A 24839-nucleotide genomic window follows, 5' to 3' on the forward strand; every position below is an offset into this window, starting at 1 on the left:
AGTGGGAGATATTGTTATCCGCGGGGCAGAGCTGGTGGGGTGTGACTTCAAGTCAGGAACTGGCAGCTTCTCCCCCACGGGAAGTCAGAGGCAGACAGGAAAGAAGAGGGAAGCCGAGGGAGAAAGGCAGAGGACACTCTCATTTTGAGTGTGGCAGTCCCTTTACTAATGTCACCTGCTGTGACTTTCCCAGCTTCACTGGGACAACTGTTCCCATTTTGCAGATGAAGGAACTGAGTCCCAGAGAGGCAAAGTGACTTGCCTAAGATCACACAACCAAGGAACAGCAGAACTAGGAATAGATTTCAAGCCAAATGAGACGGGGTGGAATCTTCAAACCATCTGGGTGGGCTGAGGCTGACCATGGCCCAGACAAGGGGGTACTGAGGATTTGGAAGTGCGTGCGGGCCAGCCTCTGCCCACACAGTCCCTCGGTTATTGTGGGGGTGTCCCACAGTTCTACTCATCATGACACAAGGTGGTCACATGCCTGAGGGCTTCACCCTCAGGAAAGAAATCTACAGGGGAAGGCTTCCTGGTGGAGGGGTTATAAGCAAAGAAGAAATTTATCAGCAGGGGGTAGGATGTGCTGCAGAGGGCATTGTGGGAGGAAAGGGGGGGGGTATCCGGCATGTCCGGGCAGTAGCAGCTGGCCTGGGGGGGCCTTAGAGGGTGAGATTCCCTATTATGGGTCAGGGCAACTGAGGCACAGAGACTAACATGCCCAAAGCCTCATTCCATTCAGTCTGGAATGGGGTTGCAGCCAGCTTGTCTGACATCGGGCCTTTGTGCTTAACTGCTACACCGAATTGTGCTTTTTTGTTAGTGGTTCCAAGTTTTAAGGGGATATTGAGGCCAAGCTTGGGATGGGGAGGCGGCAGGTGGGGGTCCTTGACCAAAGCCACACAACCAGTTGGTGACAGAGTCTGGGCTGGACGAGGCTTTCCACCTTGCTGACCTGGGCTGGGAGAGGACAGGCAGCTCCTCCTTTGGGCCTAGTGGAAGCTGCGGCCTTGGGCATGCAGAGGAAATCTCCCATGACCCTTCAGCGAGTCTTACCTTTCCCCGGCTTGGAGCCCAGGAAGGAGGGCCCCTGGTGTCTTCTGCTGCCCGCTGAGCCACAGGAGTTAATAATTACGGGGTTTCAGGAGATAGAGGCCTGCTGGGAGGAGCCTTTTTCCCAGGCCACTGCTCCTCAGAGATAGCAAAGGTTAGCGTGAGGCTCAGCCTGGGGCGGGGCTGGGGGGAGGTGGAGGGGGAGAAGGCTCTTGCCACCGCCTTCCTGTCAGTCTCCAGAGGGACCCTCAAGCTGGCCTTGGCATGGATGACTCCAAGGAGCGCACCAGGTGTCCTGCCCGAGGAACATGCCCCGTGTTCCTGGCACTGAGCTCGGGGGCTGTCCGCTACGCCCCATCAGTTCTGGGCCCCGCACTTGACGGGAACTTGGGAGAGGAGCCCTGGGACACAGACAGGTGAGCCAGTGACCTCGGTCATGGTCACGGAGGGGAGGAGGGGGGAAGAGCTTGCCATTTTGTAGGGGCCCTGGGGGAGGAGGGAGGAAGAGCCCAGGCTCCTGACAGGGGACTGGCATGGAACTTGGAGGAATTTCATGAGCCTCCTACAAGGTCAGCGCCATGGGGTGACTCTGATTGTCTTTCTTGGTGGTTGGACAGACACAGAGTCTAAGGCTCAGAGAGGGCAAAACAGACATCCTGGGTCACATGGTGTGCGGAGAGAGAGTGAAGTCAGAATTGGGGCCTGGGTCATCCGGGCTTGCAATTTCCTGTTCCTCATCTGCTTCCAGCCTAGACTCTGTGGTCTGGGCTGCCAGGTGGGGACGGGGATGGTGTGGAGAGGGGCGAAGGGGACTCGTTTGAGTCCCTCCTCACCGGCTGGCCAGGCCCTAGCAGGCTCCTCTTTTTGCCTGACTGCACGCAGCTGCAGTTTCTAGTGAGTTCTCTAGTTTCCGGGCTGTCTTTTCAGAAAACTGGTTTAAGACGTCACAGGCCCACCCCCCCTGGCTGTGTGACATCAAGTAGGTTCCTGAACTTCTCTGAGACCAATCCTTTCAGCTGGGGAGCAGAGCGCACTGGGCTGTGGAAGGAGCTAGTGAGGCCTGGCTGTCGATGGTCATCGGATGGATTGATGATGTGGTATTTTTGGGTAGTAATTTGGGTGTCAGTGCTTCCAGAATGGTAACCCCACATTTATCCTTGGAGGCCTTGCTTAAGTCCACTGGCCCTCCCCTGTCCTGCTAAGGACTCTTCCTCTGGGGCCTTAGCCTGGGTTGATACCACCTTTGTGCCTTATCTCCCACCAGTCTGGGTTACCACAGCTTGGACCAGTCTTATCTCCTGCCCAGGCTTGTGAAGTCTTGGAGGGTAAGGCCCCTGTCCTGAGCTCCTTTTGTGTCTTCTCCCCCTACTCCTAAATAATGAACAGAGCAAGGGCCAGGAAGACAGCAGTTGCTCGAGACTTATTTGGTGTAGGACTCAAGTCAACAAACAGGGTGGGGACATCTGCTTTGGGCCAGACCCTGGACTAGGCTGGGGCAGGCAGAGAAACACTGCATGGAGAAGGAGATGGTTTCTGCCCTTGGGAAACCACAGTCTTAGAAACCGTTGCCCTGCAGAGTGAAGGGCATTGGAGGACTGGGCAGAATGATTCTGGTAAGTCAGAAGGGACGTCACAGTGGGCTGCCTAGGTTGTTCACTGCACAACATACCAGTCAAGGGAGTGAGCAAGCAGGCATGAAATCCAGCCTGTTCTCCACTCACCAAGTTCCGTACCTTGGCATGGACCGCGCCCCTCTAGGAAGGTAGTGCCATTTTCTATTTGTGACAAAGACACTGTGCACTTAGTATGAGTGTACTCTGAGTACTGGCCCTAGAAGTGGAGGTCCTTGTGAGTATGTCTCCCATCCTGCTGTCTCCCTACCATATTGGTCCCCTGGGATGACAGAGCATGTGTCTGTGCAGTTTGGATTCCCAGCCCTTATGTGATCCATAGTTTGTGCTCACACAGGATGGAAGGCTGAATGGATAACTGAATGGGAGAAATGTGTGTCCCCAGGGAAGACCTGACCCATTCAAGCCTGGGTCCCGGCTCTGTGGGTCTGGAAGAGTGGTATCCTGAGTTCTGGTACCATCTGGAAGGGAACCACCTCCTTCCTTTCCGACTCTTAGGCCTCTCTAGAGACAGAGGGTGGGAGCCCCCGACCCTGGCAAGAGAGAAGAGCTATACTCTCACAGGATCCCACCGCAGGCTGAAGTCGAGGCCAGCAGTCAGGGCTGAGGAACAGTGACAAAGGGGCGGAGGGATGGAGGGACAGGAAGACCCGTGATCTGGGATTAGGTTTTCCAGAGGACCTAAATCCGGACAGGTGTGCCTGGTCGGGGTGCATATCCCCCCCCTCCCCCCGCCAGTAGATGCTGGAAGGGATGCGCAGGGAGTGTTCCCAACAAGAGGGGAAGGCCCTTTGCCAGGTGGGGACTGGGCTGCGGGTGGGGGAGGGTTGGGGTTGAAGACTCGGACCAAAGGTGGGTCTTCCTTTGGGATGAGCGCTCAAGAGTAAACCCAAGAAAACTTGTTTTGGGGTCTGGCCCCTTTCCCACCCTCCAGGAACCGGCAGAGAGCCCGGGGAGCCCAGGGCAGGGGCGTGCGGGCCGGTGGCCGGCTGTGGGCGCCGGGGGCTGTCGGCGGGCTCCGAGCACTCGGCCAAGGTTCCTGAACAGCCGTGGCCGAGGGCTCGGGAGGCGCCGCGCCGGGGCGCCTGGGGACCAGAGAGGAGTCAGCCGCAGGGCGCGCGGGCCGCGGGCTCCTCCCCCGCTCCCGCCGCCGCACCGTCCCGGGGCGGAGGGGCGGGGCCGGGCACGTGTCCTCGGGCCACCCCCTCGGCCACGTGACCCGCCGGGAAGGGAGGGGGCCGGGGCGGGCTGGGGCCGGTGGGGGCTGCGGGCGGGCCTGACAGGCGGCGGGCGGGGACGCGGCGCGGGGCGGCGCAGGGAGCTCGCGGCGGCGCCGGGATGTGGAGCGGGTAGGTCCGCGCGCGGTCCCCGCACCGCGGCGGCCTCCGGGGCTGGGGGGGGGGGGGTGTCCCCGCGGCGTGTGCACCCGGCCGGCGGCGGAGGGGCGCCCTGCAGCACCGGGACGCGCGAGCTAACTCGCTGCGGAGGTGGAAGGACGCCCCGCGGGGAGGGGTCGGGGGTGCTGTCTTGGGTGCGGAGTGTGAAGGGGTGGGCGGCGGACCTTCTCGGCGTGCGGGCGCCAACTCCTGGCTCATCTGGAGCGCGAGTGAGAAGGGGGCGGGCGGAGTGGGGGTGGCTTGCAAGCCGGAGTAAGTGTGGGGTGTGCACCTGGAGGAGCCCCCCTCCCCCCGCCCAGCCCCAGCCTGGATGAACCTTTGGAAAGCAGTGCAATTGGAAAAGGGGTCTGGGTCTCTGCCAAGGTCGCTAGTTAGTTGATGAACCTCCATCTGGGGCTTGTGGATCCGCTGGCTCAGAGGTGTGCGGTAGGACCTCCCTGCAGTCTGAAGCACCGCCCCAGGTCCTGGTTTAGTGGCCTCAGTCCCTATTACCGATTATTGGCTCTCAGGGGTGATCCCCGTTCCTTGGCCGTGGTGTGGGTCTCCTGCCCTGTTCGTGCAGGAAGGCTGTGGTCTTCTCAGGGACTTGGGCAAACACTTCCTCTTCCCCATGGCCTGGAAAGGCCAGGTCCTGGAAGAGCTGTGGCCAGAGTGGGGTGGGTTGTGTTCCTGTAAAGAACTGGGCCAGCTGGGGGGTGGGGGGAGTCCCAGGATGGGGCTCTTTCCCAGCCAGAGTTGGGGAGCAAGGGCAGGCCTGCTGGAGGGAGGAGGTGGTGCCGGCTGGCAGGAGAGGTTTCTGATGCCTGCTGGATCCTCTGGACTCCATGGCCCCTAGCAAAGCTTGGGCTGAGATGCTAGGGAATAGTGGGCTTTGTCCCCAGCAGGGGGTGCTGAAAGAAAGGGCTCCAGGTAGGGGTGAGGTGTGAAGAGGCATGCCCCTTAAAGGGTGAAAGGTGAAGCAGAGCCTGTTCTTTGAAGAAGTCCTCCCCCACCCCTGAAGAAGACAGTTCAGGGAGAAAGTGGTTGTGTGGGACCTGATGGGGTTAGCACAGTCTTGCGTGGGGTTGACTGTGTAACGGGCAGCCCAGTCTGGAAGAAGCTTGTGACCCCATGTGTTGGGGGTCACCCAGGTGAAACAGTCACTGAGTTGCTGTGTGATCTTGAGAGTATGTTCTCACTTCTCTGGGTCTCTGGGTGAAATGAGTAGGTTGGGGTAGGAGGGGTTGGGAGCTGTTCCATGCCCCGAGTTCCCTTCCCTGCAGGCATCCAGGTTGGGGCCAGACAAACAGAGCTGGGAGCCCAGTAGGTCCTCTTTAAGAACAGGGTCAAAAAGACTCAGGGTCCTGGAGAAGACCCCCTCCCTCCACCCCAGTCCAGCCTCCCGGCCATATTCTCAAGAGCCTTCTGGATGAACCAGCCAAGCTGACCCCCACATGATCCTTAGTATGACTCATTTCTTTTTTTTTTCTTTTTTAAGGATTTTATTTTTTTATTTGAGAGAGAGAGCTAGCATAAGCAGTGGGGAGGGGCAGAGGGAGAGAGAGAGAAGCAGACTTCCTGCTGGGCAGGGACCTGGATGCGAGAATCCCATGATGATCCCAGGGGACCCTGGGACCATGACCTGAGCCAACGGCAGACACTTAACCGACTCACCCACCGAGGCGCCCCTATAACTCACTTCCTGTATGTACATTTAGATCCCTGGGCCCTAGCCTAACCCCAGGGCCTAGCCAGGTATAGAGCACCTAGTAGGAGCTTTATAAATGCAGATGGAAAGCACGAGGGGCGGAAGGAGGAGCTGGACACCTGGGAGTGAGAGGCCGACTTTTGGGGTTACTCTGAGCTCTGCATTTTTGTGGATTTCCCCTAATCGGATATTAGAGGCAGGGATTGAAGGATCAGGGGCCAAGCTACCAACATCCACTGGGCGCCTCAAGTCCTAGGAGCTCACCCAGACTCCAGCAGGAGCCAGAAGGGACCCTGCTTGGGGTCCTACTTGTCCATGTAAGTCTAACTGAGCTGCTTAGGCTTCTGGCCCCCAAGGGGCTCAGTCAGTCTGGGTAGGTGCATATTTGGTCCTTCATTCTAGAGTATGAGGAGTCTGGGATCAGGGGTCCGTGGCCCTGGCTAAGCGGTCGGTGTCTCTGGGGCTTCCTTCCTCACTTTCCTTCCTTATCTGTAGGTGAGGGATGGTTGCCGCTAATGGTTAGGCCCTGGTGCCGGTTCACCCCACCTTGGCCGTGGACCCAAGGCTGCTCCCCTGGGGTGGGTAGCAGTGGTAGGACTCTGCAGGAGCTCAAGTGGGCCCTCTTCCTTGGGACTTCCTGCTCAGGAGCCCTGAAGGCTGAACTCAGAGGCAGTTCCCCCCAAATTGGGATGCTCCCCTCCCTATCACCCAGAGCTTCTCATGCCCGTAGTCCCGGATGCCAGGCCTGCTCTGAGACGCACTTCTTGCATCTCTACAGCTAACACAGTGCTAGGTACTTGGGACTTGGTCAGCAAAAGCCAGAAATTGAGTTCTGGGCTAGTTTGCTCCCCTGGTCTCCATTTCCCTCTCTGATAGATGAAGCTAATCATTACCTATCTCTAGAGAGATCCAGGCTGGATGGACTGCTCAGGAATGAAATGAGATTCCCCTACCCTCCCAGGGATGGAGGACTGCATCTTTGGAATGAGCGGGATGCTGGGGAGCCCTGGGGCTGCAGCTGGGCTGTGTGATCTTGAGCAGGTCACTTAACTGCTCTGGGTTCTGAGGGACTTGGATTTTCAAGCTCCTGCCTGTCGGGCCTAAGTCACAGGGGCTCATAGGCTCAGACTTGATCTGGAGTATGGAAGGAAGGTGGGTCTCCTGCCTGGGAAACATTTGCGTACCTCTCCCAGCATTTGCGCACCTCTCTTCCTGGAAGCCCTCCTTGATCTAACTATCTATCCTACCCTAACTATCTATCAGACCCTCATGAGAATCCTGCTTGTCCTCGACTCTCCCCACCTCTGCCCCAGATTTGTGCCCAACAGGGTGGTGGTCCGCAGGGGGCTCAGAGGCAGTGCAACTCAAATCTGTGTGGTCATGCAGATTGGGTGGGTCGGGGCTGATGGGGTGTCTAGCACATGAGAGATGCTTGCTCTGTATGTGCTGGATTTTCGAGAGGTCGGGCCCTTCTAGGACTGAGCAGGTGGCTGTGAGGCAGGTGCTATGTGTGCAGAGTGAGCTCCTATGCTCCCAGGCCTGGTGCTGGCTCTCCGTGGAGACCCAGGGCTGGGCTGGGCTGGGCTGGGGCTCCCACAAGGAGAGGCTTGCTCAGCCCCGTCCACCTGATTCAGGTGTTCTAGCCTCCCTGCCTTCCATCCTGCAGCCAGGTCCCCCTTGCTGGAGTGGTCCAGATTTACCTGCTTCCACCGCACCGCCCAACCCCAGGGTCCTGCTCTGCTCACTAGCCTGATGTTCTGTTCCCATGTGTGACAAATAGGACACCATTGTTCCATTCTAGAACTCTCCTTCCCAGCCCTGGGGTGGCTGTTCCTTGGTCCTCCAGCTGGCTCTGTGGTCCTAGGCTCCTCTGTTACTCCTCCCCCAGTGCTCCCTCAGACTGCAGCTGCTCCCTCCGGCCCGGTACCTCCCCCCAGCCACCTAGAGACCTGTATAGGACATGCCTCCCTCCCAGTTCCCTGTTCCCATGGCAGGCACCATTTCATTATGTTAGTTAATTACTGTAGTTTTGTTGCCTTTTTTTTTTTTTCCCTATCACCCTCTCCAGCCCCCAGTTCCTGCCATGATTCCCTCGATTCCCCCGTCAGAGTCTTTTGTGTGTCTGTCGCCTCCGCACATCCCTCCTGAGCCCAAGACCTGCCTGGCTTATGCAACAGCCTTGGATGGAACCCCCACCACCCCCCCTCCGCTCCCCCCGCCCCCAGGCACTGGCTCAAACTTCCTCAAACCCCATCTGCGTCCTGCCTCACTTCTCCAAAACCACCATTCATCCCTTTCCTCCCGTCAGGATTTCTCCGGGTGACAGGTCACATGATGCAGTAGTGCTGGGACTCTGGGTTCTGTTCCCACCCTGCCTCTTCTTGGCTGCGTGTTCCGGTCAGGTCACCATCCCTCTCTGAACACCAGGCGCCTCATTGTCCAGACCTGCTCGGGGAAGCATATCCCTGCAGCGACATTGTGAGGGTTCAGAGGTGAAGACGTAGCCCCTCTCTGTCCTCTTCGCCCGGCTTGCAGGACAAGCTGATGCGTGAAACCTTTGCTGGGACTCCTCGGGGCCCCTGGATAGGAGGAGTCCCTCGGCTGTCAGCCTCAGGGCTTACCAGAATGCCTGTGCGTGCAGGGCCATAAGTCTGAATGGGGCTCCTGTGCCGTGGCACCGCCCCATAGACCAGATCAGTGACAGCCACCCTGTTGGCCCCAGGCAGAGGGTGAGCGCTCCCAGTGTGCCCTCGCAGCCTCCCCCCACTCCACCCCATTTCAGAGCTTCCCTAACTAGTTCCTTCCGTCTTCTCTAATGAACCCATCATGCCCATTAACACAGGGATCTTTAGTTCAAAGAGGTGACCTGGGTGCTGGCCAGCGGACCAGTGGGGAGAGATTCAAGGGCAGAGAGACTCATGGCAGGTGGTGGGCTGGAGATGGAAAGAGTATGCCGGATCCTGGTCAGGCCCTTCTGGTCCAGTGGGGATTACTGGGACCATTGGATCCAGGGGTCCTCATTCTCAGCTTGCCTCTTGTTGTGGATGGGGACAAAAGCCCTGCTGGCCCTTCTAGGGCAGGATTGGGGGGTGAGCATTGTGGTTGCTGCTCCCCGCCCCCCATGTGTGTTTCCTGGGGAAGTGACCCAGTGGGGCCTTTCCTGTCTAAACTGTCGTGGGCTCTAGACAGCAGAGCCTGCTTCAGGATGGGGGATGTTGGGTGCTCCCACTTTCCTCTGACCTTGACTCTTACTGTCTCCTGCCTCTAATCTCTTCCCAGTGGCCGTGGGTCCTGTAACGGGCCCTCCCTGGAGCATATTCTGGACTCTGGACTCTGTTTCTGCAGGGAATGGGGTCTGAAAAGGCTCGGGCTGAGGGCTGTGGACCTGGACTGAGGAGTGGGGAGGGGGTGCAGGGCAGAAGAACTGAAGTAGTAGTCCATGCTTGTCCAAGGAGGGAGTTCCGCAGCCCCGCGGGCATTCCCATCGAGGTTTTCCAGCCCCTGATCTGGGATGCTGAGTATGTGAAAATAGAGGGTTCTGGCTTGGGCTGGACCTATGGGGCCTGGGGTCCCTCCTTTCTCCGAAATTTTTGAGTTGCCTCTCAGCTCTGAAGTGTGAGGGGAGGGCCTACAGATTCGAGCTTCCCTCCCAGTACAGGGAGACCCCATCTTTCCTGAACCCCTGGCCCAGGCGTTGGGCAGTTGGTAATGTCTGTGCAGTCCTTCTCTTCCCACGCTTTCTGCCATCAGGATTTTCAAGTTGGGATTTTACACTGGGGAGGGGGCATGTGGGGAGGCCATCATTTCTTCTGGCTGCAAAATTGGGCTCATCCTTCCCAGCAGTGGGCTGAAGTGAGAGCCTGTTGGGAAAATGATGGAGGACGGTCTGGCCGTACCCCCAGCCATGACCTTGGGACCAACAGGAGAGTCAGTGACCACTCTGGTGGTCTTTGTGGGAGGGGCTGGAGGTCTTTTTCTCCTCAGCGGGGGCGTGGGTGATGTCTGGGGTGGTCCTTACAGAGGAAAAGACACCAGGGCTGGTTGTCTAAAAGCTGGGATCCTGCCCTGTGTCCCGTGCCATCCCTGCTGGTGGCCCCCCTCCTTGGCCCTCAGTTCTTGCTCGTCCTGTTGACGAGCAGGCAGTCCCTGAGCTGGGGTCTGCTGCCCCTGGCCAGCCCAAGTGACGAGGGCCATCCTCTCTTACCTGAGGAAATGGCCCTGGGCCCCAGGCCTCCAGAGTCTCAGCCAGAAGACCTCCCTGGGCCTGCGGTTTGGGCTGTGGGACCCAGAGTCTGGGCAGGCACGGCAGTGTGGTTGCAGAAGGCCCCGTCTTTCCTGGGTGCTGGATCCCGTGACTTCTTCACCTGGTTCTTAGTCCACCTCCTCCAGGCTTTTACTCCTGTCCCACAGGTGGCTTCAGAGAATTGCAGTGACATTCCCAGGGTCTGGTGTGGACCCCAGCTCAGAGCCTGGTGTGGACCCTGGCCCGGCCCGACTCTGGCCTCTGCTCTCAGCCTCCGCTCCCCCAGCCCCGGCCTGCCCTCCTGGGAGGCAGTTTCTGGGCCGGAGCAGAATCTGAGAAGTCAGTCGGGCCAGAATTGGGTCAGATTTCCCTGCTGCCGCCAAGGAGGAGTCTCCGGAGCCCGCCTGAGCCTCACAGCCCTGGGTCCTGAAGCAGATGCCTTGACTGTGCCCTCACACCGCCCCCTACTGGCCGGGGAGGCACTTTGGGCCTGGACTGTAGAAGTCCCTGCTGTCTGGCCAGCGCCTCTGAGCAGCCCTGTGAGCCTGGGCCTGTTCTACTCTTCTCTGAGACTCCATCCCTTGTCTGTAGGACGGGGACTGTCCCATGAATGCTGCTGAGAGCCGAAAATGAGGAGACAGGCACACAGCAGCCCAGGGGGCTTATGGCCCAGGGTGAGACCCCCAGGTGCAGACCCCAGCCCAGGGCTGCCATAGCACTGCCACAGCCCCTGCTCATGCCTTGGGGAACCCTTGCCAACGAGGACCACCCCCACCCCACCCCCCACACAAAGGTGTTAGGAAGGATCCCTGTCCGGCATAGTCACTGTTGATGGAGTGGTAGATGTGTTTTCCCACTTTATCTGTCAGAGCCCCGGGTCCCTGCCAGGCAGGACCCAGCCAAGCAACCATGAGGCCACACACTGTGCCGGTCCCAAAGCAGAAGGCAGGCCGGGCTGGGCGCAGGCACGGGGTCACGTGAAGAAGGGTTGGGAATAGGTTCGTTGCGAGGGGTCCCCTGGGTCCCCAGCAACTTTGTGCTACCTGGAAGGAGCCGGAGCTCAGGGGCTGCTTGATGACTGTCTCAGAGTCCAGATGACAGGGAGGAGGGACCGATCCCCAGTCTTGCCTTTCACGCTTGTGCCTGAGTTAGCCTGAGTCCCATGACCCCTTGGCCCTGGCTTTCCTCCCTCCTGTGTGGGCCCCGGGAGCCCCCTCCCCTCCGCATCCCCACCCCCTCATCACGCCCCGAAGCTGCTGGCTCAGGGGCCCGCCAGCTTCTGCTGAGTGAGCGAGTCCGGAGGTGCTGTCTTGGCACAAACCGCTGCTGGGCCCCGAGCCCTCTCCCTTCCTGCCTGCCTCCCTCCGCAGGGTCTCTTGCAGGGTGGGGGGTGTGGATGGATGGGGGGGCACGGAGGCTGCTGGCCACAGCACTGCCTCTAGGGTCTTTGACTTCAGGGAGAGAAGGGTCCTGAGGCCCAGAGACGGGTGTTTGCCTGAGGTCGTCACAGGGCAGAGCAGCGGAGAGCCGGGCCTGTCCCCCACAAGGCTCAGGGAGCAGGAAGACCGTCTGCCTTGCCTGGGCTGTGTGGCAGAATCTTCCTTCCTCAGCTCTGTGGGCCCTGGCTGGGTCCTTCCTCTCCTGCCCACCGGGAGTGGGATATAATTTGCATAAAATTTGCATGAACAGTAGCCAAGAAGGCTGTTCCCATTTAAGTGCCTCCTGTGTGCAGAGGGTTTTTTTCTTTAAATTTTATTTTTTATTAACATATAATGTATTATTGGCCCCAGGGGTACAGGTCTGTGAATCGTCAGGTTTATACACTTCACAGCACTCACCATAGCACATACCCTCCGCAATGTCCATAACCCAATCACCCAGTGCGGAGGTTTTTGTTTTAAGATTTTATTTATTTGAGAAAGAGTCCCCTGCTAAGAGCACAAGTGAGGGGAGGGGCCAAAGGAGAGAGAGAAGCAAGTCACCCCACTGAGCAGGGAGCTAGACTGGGGGCTAGATCCCTAGACCGCGGGATCAGGGTCTGAGCCAACGGCAGATGCTTAATGACTGAGCCACCCAGGAGTCCCCTGTGTGCTAAGGTTTTATGCACATCAGATCCACTGGGTGACTCCAGAGGTAGGGCCCAGAGGACTGTGCCCACTTTGTAGAAATGGAGACTCAGATTCTCAGCACTGACGCATTTTCAAGTCTCCTGCTGGACAAACCCAAACTGAGCGCCTGCTGTATACCAGGCTCAGCCCTTGGCTCTAGGCCTGAGAGGGTGGTTGTCAGCGACGAGGGTGCCCTGACCTGGCCCCCAGGAGACCCCGCGTTTGGTCCCTCTGTCTGTGGGACAGCAGAGTGACAGCCTCGAGGGTAGCGTACATGTTTTACAGATGGGCCCAGACCAAGCCCCGAGTGGCAGGCGATGGCTCAGGGTCGGTCCCTCGGCTCAGTTCTGGGTCTCAGGGCCCCCACCTTGGACTTGCTGTTTGCCCCGCAGCCAGCCCCACCCAGACGAGGGCCACCTGCCGCCCCTCGAAGCTGTCCCAGTCCCCTGGAAGAGCGTGGGCCCCTGCAGAAGCCACAGGGAGTGCCCAGGAGGCCTGGCGGAGAGCCCTGGAGGGGAGGAGGCCCAAGGTGAGGAGGGCCCCGCGGCCGCCCAGCTGGACGTGTTGCGCCTGCGAAGCTCTTCCATGGAGATCCGGGAGAAGGGCTCCGAGTTCCTGAAGGACGAGCTGCACAAAGCCCAGAAGGTGGGGCTCCGAGGGTGGCGGGTTAAGGGGCCCCCCCGCAGGGGGCCGTGGGCTCTCCCTGAGCACCCGCACGGAGGCCGTGCCGAGCATGAGGGCAGCACAGAGGAGAAACCAGTTCTGGTGCCTTCTGAAGGATTTCCAGCCGTTGGACTGCTCTGACGGCCCGTTCTGAGCGCTCAGAGAGGCTGACGGTTGGGGTTTCGACATCGCGCGGCAGCCAAGTGGGAAACGCATCCTAAGTTGTAGGGCGACAGAGGAAGGGAGGCTGGGGCTCAGAGGCCCGTGGAAGAGGACCCTGGCAGTGGAGCCCGGTTGGTGGGCTTGGGTCCTCTCCCACCCCGCATGCCAGGCTGATGGCCACCCGCCCTGGACCCCGCAGGAGCTGAAGCTGAAGGATGAGGAGTGCGAGCGGCTGTCCAAGGTGCGGGAGCAGCTGGAACGGGAGCTGGAGGAGCTGACGGCCAGCCTGTTCGAGGTACCGCGGCTGGCCCGCCGGGGGATGGGTCGGGGAATGGGTCGCCGGCTGCGCGCTGGCCAGTCTCCGCTCACGCACAGCCTGCCTTCTTCCCAGGAAGCCCACAAGATGGTGCGGGAAGCCAACATGAAGCAGGCGGCGTCGGAAAAGCAGCTGAAGGAGGCGCGGGGCAAGGTGAGGCCCGGCCAGCTCCCAGACAGGTGCATCTCACAGAGCCCTGGCATACGGCAAGCCTCAGTTTCCCCATCTGTAAGATGGGTTTCTCAGTCCCCACCTCAAAGGCTGTTTCAGGGGTAAGGGGGCAGGGGGGTTCGGTCCTAGTCACCTCTGGGACAGGCCGTCCTGAGCCGGGGTGGCCAGCGGCTGGCAGCCGCAGTGACATTAGCCCTGGACTGGGCTTGACGGCCACCTCTTCCCGGCCAGATCGACATGCTGCAGGCGGAGGTGACCGCCTTGAAGACGCTGGTCCTCACGTCCACACCAGCCTCCCCCAACCGCGAGCTCCACCCGCAGCTGCTCAGCCCCAGCAAGGCTGGACCCCGCAAGGGCCACTTACGTCATAAGAGCACCAGCAGCACCCTCTGCCCTGCTATGTGCCCCACGGCTGGACACACCCTCACCCCGGACAAGGAGGGCAAAGAGGTGAGGGGTCACAGGCGGCTAGCGGACACAGGAGACAGAGGCGGTGTCCGGCGTCAGCACGCCATGGGGCCCCATAGGGAGACCTGACGCCTTGCAGTGTGACCGGGAGCCTGTGCTGCCATCTCTGGGCCTCGGTGTCCTCTGTCTGGGAGGGCTGGGCAGCCTTTTTGTGATACGAGGTTTGGCCTTCAGGCTCTGAGTGCAGTGTGGTACCCCTCACATCTCTCAGGAGGGCCTGCTAGCCCGTCCACACCCAGCCAAGCTGTAGGTGGTGTTCTGGGCACCTGAGGCTGGCCTGGGGCCTGAGAGCGTTGCCTGGGCTGGGGGAAGATGGGGGAGTTCTTTGGGAAGGCACCTTCCCTGGACCTAGGGAGGCCGCTGCTGGGCCTCTGGGGACAGGCTGCTTGGGCCCTACATGTCCGCAGCCCTGAGGTCTAGTTTGTGACATCCCTGGACTCGAGGGTCCTCAGCACCTTCTGGCGAGGGTACCTAGACAGGCAGAGCCTTTGGAACCTGTCCCTGTGCCCCCCAGCCTCAGCTGGGGTCTTTGGTCCAGGCTAGGCAGTGGTGTCCTTGGCCATGGGTTCCTGGACACGTGAAGGGCCCTGCTGGAGCCTCACCTTTCCTCACATAAGTATGGCCTCCTGGGGCCATGGGGACTGACAAGCCCAGGTGTCAGGGGCTCAGCTCCAGGCTGCACCCAGCATGCCCTACCAGGGCCACGTGGGACTCGGGGTCCTGTGGTCTCTGACACCAAGGCAGCCCCCAGCTCCATCCTGCCCCCTGTCTCTGGGGTTTCCAGGGAGGGGATGCCAAGGAGGCCTCACCCCCACTTCCGAGTTCTCAGCTTCTGACCATAACACTAACCTCTCCTTCCTCCCGTCTGTCTCTGTGCACCTGTCTGTCTGTCTGCCCCGCCCCTCCCAGCCCGGGCTGCCCCCCCTCCTCTCCCTGCTCCTCTGCGTGGTCCCCAGCAAAGCTGTTCACCTCACCTACGAGCCGGCCTGGCAGCTCCTGCCTGGGGAGCCGCCCGCGGCCCCCACCTCCACTACCTCTCTCTCCTTTTCCCGACAGGTAATGGCTGGGGAGAGGGGCCGCCCCTCTGCCCCCACCACGCCCGGCCTCACTCACAGCGCATGCGCCCAGGGTGACCAGTCTGTGGTCTCCACCCCCTCCCCCCGCAGTTAGTGGCCCCATGTGTGTTCTCTCTGTGTGCATGTGTCTGTGTGCGGGGGGGACCCGCGGGGCCCATCTTCAGCTTTTCCTCCTATAGGAGGCAGAGGGTCTTCTGGACGAGGCCCTGGACCCGTCTGTGACCTTGTAGAGCCAGGAAGCTAAAAGCACAGCTAGCTACGGAAGTTTGGGTTCTGAGCCCCTGGGGGCAAAGGGAAGAAGGCACTTCTTCCTTGGAGCTCTGCTGCCCTGCTTGGGCCCCTGGGGACAGCCCCTCTGGCAGGCCTGCCCTTCAACCTCCCTGGTCCCCACCTGCTTTGGCTCCACCTGTCCCTGCCACGGCGGGGGCGAGTGGGGCCCCCTCCAGCGCCTTGACTGGCCCCCTCTGGCTCACCCTCCCCCACAGGTGGACACCACCCTGTTCGCAGAGTTCCAGGCCTGGCGGGAATCACCCACCCTGGACAAGACCTGCCCCTTCCTCGAAAGGGTGTACCGGGAGGACGTGGGCCCCTGTCTGGACTTCACCATGCAGGAGGTGCGGTGGGGCGGAGGGTGGCCGGCCCCGGGGCCCAGCCCTGCAGCCCGAGGCCAGCCGCTCATGGCCTGGCCTGCCACCCTGATTTGTCGCAGCTCTCCGCGCTGGTCCGGGCCGCCGTGGAGGACAACACGCTCACCATCGAGCCCGTGGCTGCGCAGACACCACCCACGGTGAAGGTGGCCGCGGTTGAGTGTGGCAGCACCAAGTAAGCTTAGTGCCCTTCACCCTCTGCTGCCTGCTTGAGAAGGCCACGCCTCGCCTCGTGCCCTGCCCACGGGGTAACCAGGGACTGAGCCTCAGCCCTTGTGCGGGGGGTCCTGCGGTGGGACCCAGGGAGGCGGGTGGGAGTGTGGCTCACAGGCCTGGCTAGGGAGGAGCGCAGGGGCACGCCGGCTAACCTCTGGCAGGGCAAGGAGGCCACGTTGGCACAAATTCCTGCTTCTAGTCATAGATCCCTGTCCTGCACCTCCAGGCCCTCCCGGGTGTCTCCCTCTTCCTGGCTGGCCTGACCACCATCCCTCTCCCACCCCCACCCTCTCTCCCCCAGTGGGTTCTGGGCCCCAACTGCCATGTAAGTGATGTCAGCTCTTCAGTCTCCTTGTGCTGATAAATAACCAGGCTGCCCTTGGCTCCGCGTCCTTCCTGCGGCTCAGCTGCCATCGAGCAGGGCTCGCAGCAGAACCAGATAGCCAGGGTAGAGCGGGGGCAGAGGCAGGGAGCCCTTGCCCTCGGCAGCCCAGGGTTCGACCTGCCAGGGAAGCCCCACGGGGCGAGCCTTGTCACACAGGGGCACCTTTGAGTCAGGTTTTGAAGGACGAACAGCAGTTTGCCGAGTAGGGAAGGGCCCTTCAGGCAGAGGGAACAAAAGGAGTGAAGATATGAGAAGCCAGGGTGTTAATAGAAACATCACTGAGTTTATGAGCAGAGCAATGGGGTGGGGAGGGAGATAGGGCTGAGACTGCAGAGTGTTTGAGGTCGGAGTATAAAGGGTCTTGGATGAAGTTTAGGCTTTGACTCACTAGGCCAGCATTTCATAGTCATCAATAGATGTTTCCTAAAAAGAGGGCTATCGGGTCCAATCAGAGTCACAGTGAACATGGAGGCAACAAAGGCACTGATAAGTCCCGCAACCCAAGTGCCTACTTGACCTTCCTCTGCTCCAGAGTCTCCAATGGTTTCCTGGGCAGTAGGAAAGGAGTGGGGAAAGATGATGGGCTTGATCTGGGCTTTGGAGGAGACCCTGGCTGTAAGGTGGAGAAGGGGAGAGGGGAGGCAAGGGGCTGGTTGGAGGAGCTGAGGGGATTCAAGCCAAAAGCCCTGCTGGCACGACCTAGCTTGAGGACCTGGTGACCAAGTGGAGGAGACAGTGGACTCCTGTTTAGTTGGGGAGGGCGGGACTGAGTCTGAGGGCCCCAGTAAAGTAGGGGGTGTTTTGAGGGGCTACAGCGAGTGGAGCTTTGGTATACCTTACATGAGGTGCATTGAGCTCTCCTGCCCCCTAGGGGCAAGGTGAGGGGTTCAGGGGTGAGATCCAACATAGGTCAAAGGTCTCTCCCAGGGACTTCTGAGGCTGCTGCCTCCTTCCCTGGCTCCTGGGAAAGCTGGGGTTCAGGGAGAGGATGCCAGGCCCCGCCCCCCAGGTCCGCTTGCCTCTCCCTCCCTTGGTGCATCCTTCTGCCTGCCATCCTCCCTGCGTGAGCTGGGTGGGCAAGCCCCCGCCAGCCCCCACAGACCCCTCTGCTTTCCCCTAGAACCTGTGCCCTGAGCGGGCTGGCTCGTGCCTGTCGCCACCGAATCCGGCTTGGGGACTCTGAGAGCCACTACTACATCTCGCCATCCTCCCGGGCCAGGGTGAGTCATCCAGGGGGAGGGTCTTGGGCTTTTTAGGGGCACCCTGGGCTGGGACTCAGTGCCCCAGGCCTAGGAGCCCAACCTTGATCTGCAGAGCAGGACACAGGGCTCAGAGAGGTATGGAGACCGACTCAGGCCACACAGCCAAGACTGGTGAATTAGTTTGTCATTACTACAGAACCAATTACCATAAACTTAGTGGCTTAAAACCACCTCCTTTTATTATTATGGTCTCCCTGGGGCAAGAGTCAGCACAGCTTAGCTGGGTGTCTGGCGCAGGGGCTGCAGTCAAGGAATAGGCTGGCTGCCTCCTTTCTGGAAATAGTGGTCCTCTTCCGAGGTCCCATGGCTGTTGGCAGGACCCAGTCCCTCAGGCTGGGGGCAGGGTGGACTGCGGTGCCTCTTTGCTTGCCGAAACCTAATCATGGGAGTGACATTAGGATTCAGGTTTAAATTCCAGGCTCCCACCTCCCAGCTCAGGCTCTGGCCCTAGACTTTTGAGAAGGTGCTGAGGTCTCTCTGTTACTCGAGCCTGCCTGTAGTGGAGGGTGCCACAAGTCCTCTGGGAATCCTGCCGAGCGACCCAGGCTGGGTCAGGGGACCTCACCGAGCTGGGGGAAAAGGGAGAAAACCGTCTCCTGTCCTTGACCTATTAGAGGCTGTTCAAAGGGATCGAAGTGGGCAGATGGCCCCGTTGCTGGGCAGCTTGTCTGGGCCCAGCGAGCTTCCGCAGGGTGCCCAGCGTGTGGTCCAAGTGCATCCCACAGCAGCGAGCAGAGCTCCGTTTGCTGATGGGAGTCTGTGCCGTAGAAAGGAGGGGCATGACCTAGACCTGGGGCCTCCCCATTCTGAGCCCGGTCCGCCTTCCCTGCAGCCTCCGCCCCGCATCTCTGTGCACAGAGCCCTTTCCAGGGGCCTTTTTTTTGGATCTCCATCAGGACTCCATAGAAGGAGGCTCGCCAGCCATTCTGTGCCTGGCAAAACCATATCCGTAGATGTAAAAACTAAAAAAACACTGTAGAACTTTGTTTCTGCCAGGCCTGTGTGTCTCTGCCTTGGGCAGAGCTTGGATGGGAGCTTGAAACGGTGTGAAATCTTAGGAAGGAGTCCCCGCCTCGAAGAGACCAAGGCATATGGCATCCGTAGGGAGAAGAGCTTTCCATCCCCGAAGCATGGCCCTGGGGAGAGAACCCCACTGCTCCCGGCCCCTCCTCACTCACCAGCCTGCGGTGGGGGCCCACTGGCTGCTGGGAAACTCCGTGGCCTGGCACACAGGCCTCTCCAGCACCAATCTCTGCCCCACCTCCTCATAGCCCCTCCTGAGCCACATGGGCTTGGTCCCCTGACTGGGGCGGCCCTCTCTCACACTGGCCCGGGCCACCAAGCTTCTGCACATGCTTTGTCCTCCTGGCAGGTATTTCTGTGTGTTTGAGGGTCCCCTCCCTGTAACTCTGGACCCCCGGGCCCCCACACACTTGGCGTCCCTCCCCTGGAACCCTGGGCATTGAGTAGGTACAGTTTTGGCCACAGCTGCTGGCCACTTTCTGTCTCCGGTTGGGTTCCCTAAAAGCTGAGCCTGAGATGAAGATTTTACACCATTCTTAGGAGGAGTGAGGGAAGCAGAATGTGGGCCTGAGGAAGCAGAAGAGGGCATGGCCTCGGCTGGAGTCTGACTGCAGCCTGATCCGTGGGACCTCTGCAGCCCAGAGGGAGTTCTGCCTGGAGGCAAGGGAGCTGGCCTTTTTTACACCAGTCATTGGCTGTGGTGTGCCAGCTTAGGGGGTACATAGGGGCACCCATGAGCTCTTAGTGGCCGACACTCTCAGCCATGGGGAGAAGGGCACCAGCAGCACCCTTTCTTACAGTAGGAGAGTCTTTGTGGAAGGGCCCACATCTGAGCCAACTTAGGGTCTGCGGTACCCAGTACAGGGCCTGGCACGGAGCAGGCCTCAGGCCAGGCGAGGGGCTTCAGGCCTGGGGATGCAGGGCAGCCCCCGTGAGCAGCTTCTGATCCCCCTATCTATCCTGGCATTATCAGGAGCACCAGGCCAAGGCCTGGCAGCCAGGTCCTTGAGTCCCTGGAGCAGGCAGGTCCCTCAGGATGAGCGTGAATTCTTCCACAGGCCTCCTGGTTTCACCTTCCAGTTCAGCCACTTACCGTCTTCGTGGCCTCTGTAATTGTGGTCCAGTAGCTTAGTTCTTAGTCTCTGTTTTCCCCGTGTGTAAACTGGGGACGATAAGCATGTCTGCCTCACGGGATGCTTGTGCTGGGTGAAATGTTAGTTGCTGCTGGTTTTTTTTTTTTTTTTTTTATTGGGAGGAGTTCTAATAACGCTGTTTGTAATTAAATTTTATTTATGTATTTTTTAAAAGATTTGATTGACTTACTTGAAAGAGGAAGAGAGAGAAAGAGAGCACAGCAGCGGGGGGAGGGGCAGACGGAAGGGGAGAACAGACTCTCCTGCTGAGCAGGGAGCCAGATGTGGGGCTCAATCCCGGGACCCCGAGGCTATGAGTGAGCTGAAGGCAGGTGCTTAACCGACAGAGCCACCCAGTAGTAAAATTTTAGATCCCAGCCCTGTTCAGCTCAGAGAGCATTATCTGGCTTTGATGAGATGTGGGGTTTCCCGATCTGGTCTCTGGTCTGCCCTGGCTTGGGGGGGGGAACCCCTTTTGTGAAGGCTGGCGGGTCACACCTCCCTGCTTCTGCCCCCAGATCACCGCGGTGTGCAACTTCTTCACTTATATCCGCTATATCCAGCAAGGCCTGGTGCGGCAGGAAGGTGAGCGCCCCCTGGTGGCCGGCGGTGCTGGCCCGCGGCGGCGGGGGGGGGGGGGGCGGGGGGTGCGGCTGCAGCGGTGTTGGGGGTGGATCTAGGAGCTTTGTGGCCCAGACAGAGGACAGAGAGGAGGACTCTGCCAGCCTCTTCCCGGCCCCGCTGCCTTCTCCCACCCAGAAACTTCTCCCAGGCCCCGGGGCTCGAGGGGACTGCTCCCTGTTACCGGCCTGGCATTGGAAGCCCTCCACGATGGGGTGGCTGTCCCTTGTAGATCTCCTCCTCCCCACTGGGGGTACACCTCAGTCATTTGACACCAGCTGCTGTCTCCCACTTCACCCTTGCCTGCCCGGCAGGTCCTCCATCCACCTGTTGTCCCCTCTGCCCCTGTCCTGCAAGGCCTAGCGTCCCGCTTCTTCACCAGACTTGCCCATTTGGAGTCTGAGCCTCTCTTCCCCAGTTCAGGCGTCAAGGCCTTGGAGGGGACCTTGGACTGACCCCGTGGCTCTGCTGACCACTCAGGGTCTCTGAGCCCCTGGGGAGACAGGGTTGGGAAGCGTATGGAGCCCAGAAAATGTGTGGCGGTGTGTTTGTGCACATCGGTGTCGGGCCGTGGCCCCCAGCGTGGCAGGGTAGGGTGTGTTCAGCAGCACTCAAGTGTGCAAGGCTTCCATGTGGAGCTTTAGAGAGGTCAGGGCACCACTGAGGTCATCTCTGCTGGGGGACTGGGGAGCCCTGGGTGCCGGCCAGCTGCCCTGCCCAAAGCCAGGGGAGAGGGGCCAGGCCATCTGTTCGAGGGGACCCTGTCCCTGAGCTGTCCATCTTCTGTCCACCTGCAGCCGAGCCGATGTTTTGGGAGATCACGAGGCTGCGGAAGGAGATGTCGCTGGCCAAGCTTGGCTTCTTCCCCCAGGAGGCCTAGAGCATGGTCCGGGGCCTAGAGGGGGGCTCTGAGCAGCAGCCAACACCTGCCCGGGAAGACAGGGTGCTGGAGCCGGCCCTGAGCCAGAAGCTGAACCAGATGGACGAATGGCCAGGCCGTAGACGCCTTGCTGAGCTGGTCCCAGACCTTCATCCTGGGACAGACAGGACCTTGTGAGCAGACCCTTGTCTTCACAGATACCAGGAGACTTTCAAGAAAGCACCAAAGACCAAGGAGCTTGGACCTATACTTGGGCTCAGCCCTTGGGAGGGGATACCTGGGGCAGGCCTGGGAGCTGCTGCTTGCAGGTGCCTTGTTGCTGCCACATCCTCAGAAAGGGGCCTAACACCCACCTGGGTGGCCTGACCTCCAGGGTATTCCTGCCCAACACCCCCCCCCCCTCAAACCCACCTCTGGTCCCAAGCTCTGGGCCACCAGCACCCCCTGGTGGCCACCCCTCACCTATTCCCAAGCAGCCTCCCTGGACTGGCCCCAGAGGGCCCTCTGCCTCCAGCATCTATGGGGGTGGTGGGGCCCCAAGGGGCTGTCAGGGACTTGCACACCAACCTGTATCTGCTTGAGAACTGTCCCCAAACTGTTCTTAAGATGGATCAGGGTCCCTCCTCCTCGCACTTGACCCCCTCCTCCCCCCATCTGAGCCCCGTGCTCCAGGAGGCCCTGCCCCCACCACCACTGGAAGGATTAGGATACTTTTCTCCCAAAGTAAAACTCAGGCAGGGCCTCAGGATACCCGTGTCTTGTTTGGCCGTGGGTGGCCATCTAGACAACGGGGGCCGCGGCCGCCAAGCCCTGCACACAGGACCAGGATAGGGTAGGCAGGACCCAGGCCTCCTTCCTCACCCCTCAAAGCCCACTGGGGACCGGGATCCAACCTGGACACATCCCTCACCACAGCTGATTTCCTCCTTTGAATGGAATGTAACACGATCTCTATTTAATAAAGGAAGGCTTTGTTGGTCGAGGCTGGGCAGCCACGCGCCTTCACTCCTGCGCCCTGGGGTTCGGGCCAAGGCTTGGGCAGCTGAAGGAATGAAACCAAATCCTTCCCCAGCCAGCCCTCGTGCTTGGGATTAGGCCCAAATCCTGGAGGGATTGCTGTGGGGAGCACCCCTTGAGGCCTCTCTGGCGGTCCTCAGGGATGTGGGTTAGCAGGGCCGAGCCTGGCTTCCTCTCCCCTGCGGAGGGGCCCGCTGAGGGGGGAGCAGCGGTGCTGAGCCTGCCTCTCATGCTGTCTTGGGGGCACCTTGGGCAGATCCCCTGCTGGTCTCCCTGTGTCCATCTAACGGGAGGTTGGAGTTCAGAGTCAAAACCAGGAGGCTGCCTAGCGAGTGCCGGACGGTGGCAGGATTTACTGGCGATGTCTGCCAGCGGCACGGGCAGGGATAGATGTGGTGGCTCTGGCCTGCTCACCGACAGATTCTTAGCAAGGGCCAGGAGTCCCGGGGTGGACCTGGGGTGGTATCTTGTGATGCCAGATCCCCCACCACCACCTGTAGGGCTGTGGTCAAAGCCCGTGGGGGTCTCGGGGAGGAGGGGAGCAGAGCAACTTCTGAGTCAATGTGTCCTGGGGCTGGTGAGGGGGTCCCTACTGGCCTGAGGCCTCAGGCTATCTGTGAGCCGCCGGGCCTCTGTCAAGGCCACCCAACCCTATCCCTCTCTCCAGCCAGTAGCCTTTTTGCTTTTGTCTACTGCCTCACAGATTTCCCCTCTCTTCCCCCACTGCCTCTCCTCCCCGCTCCCCCTCCCATCCGTGACTTGAATTCCCGCCCTCCCCCGCCTCTCAGATACCCACTGGTCAGGTCTCTGACGGATGTCCACCCTCGTCCCCCGGGTGCTGTGTGGAGCACAGAAATCAGTGAGGGGGGTCAGGGGAGGACGTGTGTGGCCACATTACACAGGTTACCCCAACACCCTCTCCTACGTACCTGCCTCTTTCTGCCCTTCCCTTTGTCAGTCCTGGGTCAGCTGGGGGAGAAAGAGCATGAAGGCGTGGGCCTCGAAGAATCTTCCCTGCCTCTGGATGAGCCACCCCCAGGGCCAAGGAGACAGCAGGCCATGTTTCAGGAGCCAGGACAGAGCGTCCCACAGCCCAGACTTGTTCGCCCTGCCCCCGGGAAAGGATTGCTCGTCAGGCCCGTGGGGCTGTGGTGGGCACACAACAGCGGAGATACGGAGATACTCGGGTGAGGTGCTTGTCCAGGACCCAGGGACTCAAGATCTGGCTTCAGGACCTCCCAATGGTGACTGATATCTGTGCACCACCATTGGCCCTGGGGCCTTTAAACAAGCCTTGCCCTTGAAGCGAACCAATGCAACCTCAGAGCCATTCTGTTTCTCCATTGAGCAGCTCTATGCCCTGAGGCACTGAGAGGTCACGTGGGCTAGCATGGGAATGCAGGATCCCAGCTCCAGAGCTCAGATCCAGGACCCCTTCCGCTGAACACCGGCCTTGGGCCTGACATAGGATTAGGCCCCTCCCTGTTTCTCAGAGATGTAGAAACCGAGTCTCAGGCAGAGGCCGAGCTGGATTTTCCTCACGTCTGTTCCCCACGTTTTTACCCACTTACATCTGCCCTCACCGCCATTCTTCAGGCTTCTGGGGGTAGCGGACTGGGGGGGCTCTCTGGAGGGAGGGGCTCAGGGCTTTGGTTCTCGGAGTTGGGAGAGCAGGGTTAACTGACATCAGCAGGACAGGGGTTGGTCCTCTTACGTGAATTTTCTAGAAAACTAAGTGCTGCCAGCATATGGGGTCACCTCTTAAAGGCGGGCAACAACCACGGCCACGAGCCCAAGCCCTCGAGGGGGCTTTCCTCTGTGCCCTGCCATGTCGTATTTTCCCATCTGCAAAGTGCATCCTGATGGGATGTTGCTGGGACTGGGTACCTGGGCAACAGCTAGGCTCCTGTCGGGGCCTCAGTTTGCCCCTCTGTGAGTTGGGAAGATTAGACCACATGCCCTTTGCAGCCTCTCCCCCACTCCTTTTTCATTTATCTTATTGGGGTAAAAAGCACAATTTAGCATCTGAACTTCCTGCCATGGTCTGTATGAGCCATGCTTTCTTTACCCACCACCCATCCTCTGTTGGACACGTGCACCGCTTCCACCTGTGGCCTAGCGTGGACCATGCCACGACGGACACGGGAGTGCGGTGATTTCTTCGAGGCCCTGCTCTCAGTCCCTTCGGATATTCACTGAGAGGTGGGTTTGCCGGGTGACAGGCCACCGATTTGTCTTCAGTTTTCTGAGGAAAACTCCAGACCGTCTTCCGTGGAGGGTGTGCCATCTTATGGTCCTGCTAGCAGCGCACTCTGGTTCCGGTTTCACCACATCCTCGCCCACATGTGTCACGTGGGTGTTTCTGGATCACGGCCATCCTAATGGCTGTGGGGTGATCGCTCACCGTGGTTTCGAGGTGCATTTTTCCGATGCCTAATGCCCTCGAGCATCCTTTCATTTGCTTCTTGGGCACTTCCGAGCAGCTGCCTTGTACCAAGGGGCACTTCGGGGAGGCCCGCCACGCGCCGCAGTGATGCCTCTGGGAAGGGACTGTCGTGGCTGGTCAGGCCACCGCTCTAATGTCATTCTGTGCCCCGGGCCCCTTCACACGGTGAAGAGCTGTGTCCAGGGCCTACTAACCAAGCCCATCATGTGGTGAGCTTTCACTCAAAGTCAA

At 60.0% G+C, this 24839-nt stretch overlaps 1 protein-coding gene across 4 annotated transcripts; it reads left to right on the forward strand.

Moving 5' to 3' along the window:
- The first annotated feature begins 1274 nt into the window (after positions 1-1274).
- RAB3IL1 (RAB3A interacting protein like 1) lies at positions 1275-22127 on the forward strand. Of its 4 annotated transcripts, none has more exons than XM_059404179.1 (11): positions 1275-1472; positions 12515-12767; positions 13147-13242; positions 13339-13416; positions 13666-13884; positions 14812-14958; positions 15464-15592; positions 15688-15800; positions 17347-17446; positions 20163-20229; positions 21063-22127. In XM_059404179.1, the coding sequence occupies exons 1-11, from the start codon at positions 1321-1323 to the stop codon at positions 21143-21145; spliced, it is 1437 nt and encodes a 478-aa protein (XP_059260162.1). In that variant the 5' UTR covers positions 1275-1320; the 3' UTR covers positions 21146-22127. The 4 variants fall into 4 exon arrangements, with proteins under 4 accessions (XP_059260162.1, XP_059260174.1, XP_059260166.1 ...); XM_059404183.1 differs by lacking the exon at positions 1275-1472 and adding an exon at positions 3962-4036; XM_059404191.1 differs by lacking the exon at positions 14812-14958 and having other exon boundaries at positions 1277-1472.
- Positions 22128-24839: the final 2712 nt, after the last annotated feature.

This window comes from Mustela nigripes, chromosome 1, assembly GCF_022355385.1.
Source record: "Mustela nigripes isolate SB6536 chromosome 1, MUSNIG.SB6536, whole genome shotgun sequence".
Taxonomy (NCBI): Eukaryota; Metazoa; Chordata; class Mammalia; order Carnivora; family Mustelidae; genus Mustela; species Mustela nigripes.

Bases quoted from the DNA above. Each gene is read 5' to 3' on its own strand.
- RAB3IL1 (XM_059404179.1), top strand. From the start codon at position 1,321: ATGGATGACTCCAAGGAGCGCACCAGGTGTCCTGCCCGAGGAACATGC. The intron at 12,768-13,146 runs GTGGGGCTCCGA...TGGACCCCGCAG, and splicing joins AGCTGCACAAAGCCCAGAAG to GAGCTGAAGCTGAAGGATGA. The intron at 15,801-17,346 runs GTAAGCTTAGTG...GCTTTCCCCTAG, and splicing joins GTTGAGTGTGGCAGCACCAA to AACCTGTGCCCTGAGCGGGC.